At 35.9% G+C, this 7,500-nt stretch overlaps 1 protein-coding gene across 12 annotated transcripts in view; it reads right to left on the bottom strand.

The window, feature by feature from the left end:
• Nucleotides 1-7,500, bottom strand: part of LOC115223011 (annexin A7) — a 163,198-nt gene that overhangs the window by 92,984 nt on the left and 62,714 nt on the right. For all 12 annotated transcript variants that reach the window (XM_029793435.2, XM_036511867.1, XM_036511870.1 and 9 more), the window contains 2 exons: nucleotides 3,669-3,713; nucleotides 1,230-1,373 (listed from right to left, as the gene is read on the bottom strand). In XM_029793435.2, coding sequence (XP_029649295.1) covers nucleotides 1,230-1,373; nucleotides 3,669-3,713 — 189 coding nt within the window. The remainder of the gene's footprint in view (nucleotides 1-1,229; nucleotides 1,374-3,668; nucleotides 3,714-7,500) is intronic.

The following is a 7,500-nucleotide window of genomic DNA, read 5'->3' as shown; positions in this document are numbered from 1 at the left end:
ATGCTCAAGCCACTGACCCACTCTTCAGGCTGCCTCTTCTACCACAATGGCCTCTTGGAGTTGGCCATCTCTATTCATGCACTCAACTCATTCATCTCTTCCTTATTGTGTCAAATTCCTCCCCTTCCAAAACCAGCACAAAACACAATACCCAGTCCTTTCTTCCCGGGTTATCTCAGGGAATATCTTTGGAATTCTCTTTTACAGCTGTCTTTCCTCAAGTTGTAACAGTTTGTGCAGAATATTAACAGCACTCTCATTAATCTTATTTCTTTATTGCCCACAAGGGGCTACACACAGAGGGGACAAACAAAGGGATTAAGTCGATTACATCGACCTCAGTGCGTAACTGGTACTTTATTTATCGATCCCGGAAAGATGAAAGGCAAAGTGGACCTCGGCGGAATTTGAACTCAGAACGTAACGGTAGACGAAATACCGCTAAGCACTTCGCCCGGCGTGCTAACGGTTCTGCCAGCTCATCTTGGAGGACCTGCAAGAACCATGGGCATTGTCCCTTCATCCAAACAGAACTAACAAAGATATAAACACCTGCCAAAATTACTGGAGCATCACATATCACAGCCAAGAAAGTTAACTGAAACATCATGAAGTTTCACAGGTAACAAAATTTTAAGATACCAAAGAAATCTGAATGAATTTGTACAATGCACTTTTCATTATCAGCAGTTCAGATCTTCAGATATTCAACCTTTTTGAGGACTAAGTACAAGCTAACAATTTCTAAAGGAAGTAGTGCCCTTAATCACATCAGCTAATATTATTTACTTTTAAGTTAGGCATAAAAGGTCACAGGGAGCGGTATAGTCACTTGAATCCATCTTTACAAGCACTCCTTTTATCAATACCATAGAAATGAAAGGATAGTAACCTGCAGAAAAGTTGAACTCAGAATGTGAAGAATATAGCTATATATTCCATGCTATTTATTCAAATGCTCAATATATCACTGGTACCTATTTTGCTGCTCTCAGAAGAGAAAAATTAGCCCTAAACTCACAACATAGAGGGAAGAAATAAATACTGTAAAATTTTAATCTTGAGTTATAATCATTACTATTACATTTAGTAATATATTGCTAGAAATTATAGACAAATGTAAAACTGGAAATATGCCAAAGAAAACTCCTGTAAAGAACTCGGTCTTTACCCAGTGAAATTTTCGAAAATATCGATACATGCAGCAATTCAATGTAAAATATACTTACCAGAGGGTGGGTATCCAGGTTGTTGAGATGGATACCCAGGTTGTTGAGGAGGATATCCAGCTTGTTGAGGAGGATACCCAGGTTGCTGAGGTGGATACCCAGCTTGTTGAGGTGGATACCCAGCTTGTTGCTGTGAAATATAACCTGTAAAATAAGTAATAGAAATAAGGAATACAGAACTAACCGTATTTTCTATATTTCAAGACAAATATTTGACTCTTGGAGCAGCACTTCAATATTCAGAGTCAATTCTCTCAATCAGTTGTGTTCTAGACATAACTTATAAGACATTTCATTTAATTGCTAACATGTATAATAGAATATATTTATATTTATTAGCCAACACTATGCAACAATGACTGTAAACAACATGTCTGTACAATTTGACCATGGACAGAATTAGAAGAAACAGTCGTGCATGCATGTTTCAAATTATGGGCAAATCTTCAGTAACCATGCACCCTCCAACATATTGCATATAAACCCACTAATATTACAAGTTAAACTGGATATAGCAGTTTGCATGTTTAACACTTTCTTGGCAGCTAGACTGAACATCAAATTAACAGAGCATAAATAATACTTTGTTTTATTGTAATAATGAATTATAAGCCCAGGCTAGTCCTGCAGAACAGCACTGCTACAATTATCTCCACCTACGCCCCACATGTGGGGCTACCAAATGATCAGAAGGACCACTTTTATGATACCCTTCTACAGGCTACCTCAAAGACGAGTGGCAATGACCTCATCTTTGTGGCTGGAGATTTTAATGGGCATGTTGGGCGGGAATCTGGTATCTTCACTGGGGTACACAGAGGTCATGATATTGGCACTCGGAACGATGAGGAACTAGGCTACTGGAATTCTGTGATGCATGTAACTTTTTAATCTGCAACACTAACTTCAGGAAGCCAGATAGCCACCTTATAACCTATCAATCAGGGGACTCTGTAAGCCAGATTAATTTCATCCTCACCAGACAGCGGGACGCAGGGTTGCTCTTAAATACAAAGACCCTCCTGGGTGAAGAATGTATCCCCCAGCATAGGCTAGTCATTAGTGACCTTCGGCTCGAGGCCAGAAGGATACCAAAGAAGCAGACCAATCCAGAAAAGAAGGATTTGGAAGCTAAAGAACCCTTCACGTGATCAGAGATTTAGGAATATCCCCATCAAGAAATTTGATGAGAGGGAGGTGGAGCTACAGACATCGAACATAGAAGGTAGCTGGAAATTTCTAAGGGACAGCTTGCTGAGTGCCAATGTAATTTTGGATAAAACTGAAGAGTTTCAAAAGAGCAGACCTGATTTACTGCACAACATTTATTTCAGTGAGTGCAACTATCATCCCAGGGTATTTGTACAATCCTTATATCTAACCTATTTTCTAGGTGTGTGTTTAAGCATATTAAACAATACAGAAAGCATATCCAGTCGTTAACCCTTTCATTACTGTATTTATTTCAAGATGCTCTGCGTTTCTTTCAATTATTTTAAATGTAACAAAGAATTTAGTAAATAACTTAGTTATCATTCAGCTAGTGTTATGAACATAAAGCGTGACTAAAGTTTGGTGGGAGATTTTAATTCAAAACTTATGAAAACAAGACATTTGTACTCAGAGCCAGAGGCAGGTTGGTATCAAAAGCATTAAGAATTGTTTCTCTATTATATATCTTAACCCTTTTGTTACCATATTTCTCTTGAGATGCTCTGTTTCCTTTCAATTAATTTTAAATATAACAAAGAATTTAGTAAAATAACTTCGTTATCGTTAAGCTAGTGTTAGGAACATAAATTGTAACTAAGGTTTGGTGGAAGATTTTAATTCAAAACTTATGAAAACAAGACATTTGTACTCAGAGTCAGAGGCAGTTTCAGGCAGGTTGGTATCAAAAGCATTAAGAATTGTTTCTCTATTATATATCTTAACCCTTTTGTTACCATATTTCTCTTGAGATGCTCTGTTTCCTTTCAATTAATTTTAAATATAACAAAGAATTTAGTAAAATAACTTCGTTATCGTTAAGCTAGTGTTAGGAACATAAATTGTAACTAAGGTTTGGTGGAAGATTTTAATTCAAAACTTATGAAAACAAGACATTTGTACTCAGAGCCAGAGCCGGTTTCAGCTGGGTTGGTAACGAAAGGGTTAAAACTAGAAATATGTCCAAAATTTTATGGCTATACTAGCAGAATGAGAAATTTTCTTAACCTTTAAAATGGATTATGTATGTTAGCCAGCTTAAATACTCATTTTGCAAATCTCTCTCATTGATTCATTTGCACATATAATCTTGTGTAAGATTAAGAGGCCCACTGACATCACTGAAAACAGTATAGCAGATAGAAATTAGAAATGAGAAGAAATTGCATGGCTTCTACAATAATCCCAGAAAGGAGGTGGATCGATAATATTTAATGGCTTGAAACTTACCTTGGCTACTTCCATAAGGTGGTTGCCCACCAGGGTAACTGCCAGCTGGAAACAGAAACAAATGAAACTGTGTGAATTGCCAATAAAGTTTAGTACAACTGGTATGTGCAGATAGAATTAAATGTGTAGGACTTGGAGTAGAACCGTGAGAAAATATAGCAGAAACCTGGAGGAGGAGCCAGAACAAGTAATATGAATAAATTAGCATTTCTGAATAGGGAAAGGGTACAAGATCAAGTGGAGCATTATTCAAGGGAATTTTTATGAAGTCAATTGAGTAATTAGATTGGCCCAGATATATATACAAGTATGTGTAAAATGTGTGAAGGAATGAATAGACCCATGCAAACAAATAAAAAAAAAGTCAGAGTTAATAAAATATTCATGACTAAAAGCAAATGAGTGATTAAAGAAGCAAATCAATTCTTCGCAACATACATTATTGATAGATGTGGACTCTCTCTCTCTTTTACTTGTTTCAGTCATTTGACTGCGGCCATGCTGGAGCACCGCCTTTAGCCGAGCAACTCGACCCTGGGACTTATTCTTTTTGTAAGCCCAGTACTTATTCTATCGGTCTCTTTTGCTGAACCGCTAAGTGACGGGGACATAAACACACCAGCATCGGTTGTCAAGCAATGCTAGGGGGACAAACACACAAACACACACGCACACACACACACACATATATATATACATATATATCTATATATATATATATATATATATATATATATAGATATATATATATATACATATATATGACGGGCTTCTTTCAGTTTCCGTCTACCAAATTCACTCACAAGGCTTTGGTCGGCCCGAGGCTATAGTAGAAGACACTTGCCCAAGGTGCCACGCAGTGGGACTGAACCCGGAACCATGTGGTTGGTAAGCAAGCTACTTACCACACAGCCACTCCTGTGCCACATTTGCATGAAGTCATCTTGAACATACAAGATTTTATGTACAGTTATTCAGCTAAAGTGGATTTACAGTCTCTTAAGATTATAAATTGTGGTAGTAGCTGTTTTGCACATTTGTCAATGTGTTCACTAAAGGGTATCATTCTGTATTCTGGGAATGCAATCTGCTGTCGATGCAGACTGAACATATTGTGAACATTAGTGAACATATTGTGAACATCAGTGAACATATTGTGAACATTAGTGAACATATTGAACATCAGGAAGAAAAATAAGGCATTTGATTATACATTGGTGTAATGGACAAACATTTGTATTGCTCACAGAAGATACCATAATTTACATTTACATTATCCAAAATAAGATGCTTAATACATCAATAATTAATCGAATATATACATTGTCAAGTTATGGATGAAGTATTTGGAAAAAAGCCTTCACTTATCCACAACACACTAGCACAAAAAAGATTCAAAGTCAAAATTATTACAGCTGTAAAACTTAATTCTATTTATAGAAAATTAATAATGCAACAAATATGAAATCATTTGATAAATGACAATGAAAAATTTGTTCTAGTTCAACATGTTGTATTACTATTTGCCAATGCAAACCATGAATCCACTCCTTTGAATTCTACAGTTTTGCTAATAGATGAAAATTTTAAGCTAAAATAATGATATATGTAATTACATTATTTTAAAGTTGTGTCTGGGGAGAGTCATTTTCTGTTTGTGCCTTATTATGTAACACACTCACTGGTAAAATTTCCACTTTTTTCTTATTTTTATTGTCCAAAAATTTTGAGAGTTAAAACTATTGAAAACTAAAATAAAATATTTGCAAATTCTTCCAAACAGTTACTGACTGAGTCAGTACGATGAGAGTCAGCAATGAATACAGCAACAAAAAGAAGCCAGTATAGTTTTTGTAGAAACCATTCCACAGAATAATGTAACTACAGAGTTGATAGTTATCTCAGATAAAATTCTAAGAAAAAAACAAAATCAATGGAAATATTTCTGCACTTTACAAAAGCTTTTACAACAGCAGAACACGATTTCTTGTTCTGTAGATTACATTATTATGGAATAAGAACTGAAACATAACCGGTCCACAGTTACTTCATGAAATCATATCAGTCTGTTGAGTACAATGGTCAAAATGTCATCATCTTCCACCTCACTTTACAGGTGTTACCCAAGACTTACTTCTAAGACCCCTTTGATATATTATTTTTTTTTTTTTTTACTTGTTTCAGTCATTTTGACAGCGGCCATGCTGGAGCACTGCCTATAATCGAGCATCTCGACCCCAGGACTTATTCTTTGTAAGCCCAGTACTTATTCTATCGGTCTCTTTTGCCGAACCGCTAAGTGACGGGGACATAAACACACCCGCATCGGTTGTCAAGCAATGCTAGGGGAACAAACACAGACACACAAACATACACGCACATACATATATATACATATATACGATGGGCTTCTTTCAGTTTCCGTCTACCAAATCCACTCACAAGGCTTTGGTCGGCCCGGGGCTATAGTAGAAGACACTTGCCCAAGATGCCATGCAGTAGAACTGAACCCGGAACCATGTGGTTGGTAAACAAGCTACTTACCACACAGCCACTCCTGCGCCTATATGTATAAATAATATCTATGAACTCAAAATTATTTGATTTTATTCTATATGTGAATGGCACATCACTAAGTTTCTCTTCCCTGCTTTTAGATCTGGATAGAGCAAATACAAACAGTACGAAGAATAAACTTTTAATTTATTCTTCGTATGAATGATTTTAGGAATGATTTTAAACCTCATTATTTAACACTTTAGCTTTCAAATTATTCTCTTAAGCATAATCCATATTTATTTACAATATTTAGAATTGGCCATGTATTACCTAGTAGCTTTGAGGTTTTGATGAGGTTATTGCTTTATTTTATTGTAAGCCAACCAAGAACACCTCATTTTCCAGCCGACGGCCAGATAAAGCAAGACATGTTAACCCACAAAGAAGGTATAGTGAATGACCTAAAATTAAACACTCAGTAAACGAGTATTGTAAACAATATTAGATCATTAGTAGAACATGACAATTAAGAATGACACATTCAGACTAAAACAATGTGAACTACATTAACAAGCATATGTGTAACATTCTGAAGTGTATCCAGGTCAGACACACCCAAGTACAATACATTCCCAAACACCACCACTGTGAAACTCCAACACACACAAGACATCTTGATACAAAATATGGATAACAAAAAGATGACATAACAGCAGAACAACTAAACCCTGTGTCGAAATTCACAACAACACACCTCACCTAGATAATTACCACATCTCATCAACAGACATTCCTTACTATTAAACACACCTCGCTACCACTGTTACATAGCAAACAGTCCCCCAACTCATTTTCACCCGACTAATCTACTAACAACACACATACACATCAATGAGTGATGGAAACACTTTCAGGATCTTCAAAAGAGTTTGGGGAAACCACTTCTGGCAAAAGACAAAATTAACCCTATTGTTACCAATCCGACTGAAACCAGCTCTAGCTCTGAGTACAAATGTCTTGTTTTCATAAGTTCTGAATTTAAATCTTCCACCAAACCTTAATCACAATTTATGTTCCTAACACTAGCTGAATGATAACTAAGTTATTTTACTAAATTCTTTGTTACATTTAAAACTAATTGAAAGAAACACAGAGCATCTCAAGAGAAATATGGTAACAAAAGGGTTAAGATATATAATAGAGAAACAATTCTTAATGCTTTTGATACCAACCTGCCTCTGGCTCTGAGTACAAATGTCTTGTTTTCATAAGTTTTGAATTAAAATCTCCCACCAAACCTTAGTCACAATTTATGTTCCTAACACTAGCTGAA

The sequence above is a fragment of the Octopus sinensis genome, linkage group LG21 (assembly GCF_006345805.1).
Source record: "Octopus sinensis linkage group LG21, ASM634580v1, whole genome shotgun sequence".
NCBI classification, from domain to species: domain Eukaryota; kingdom Metazoa; phylum Mollusca; class Cephalopoda; order Octopoda; family Octopodidae; genus Octopus; species Octopus sinensis.
Note: the sequence above shows the minus strand (reverse complement) of the source record. Positions and strands in the feature narration are given on the sequence as shown.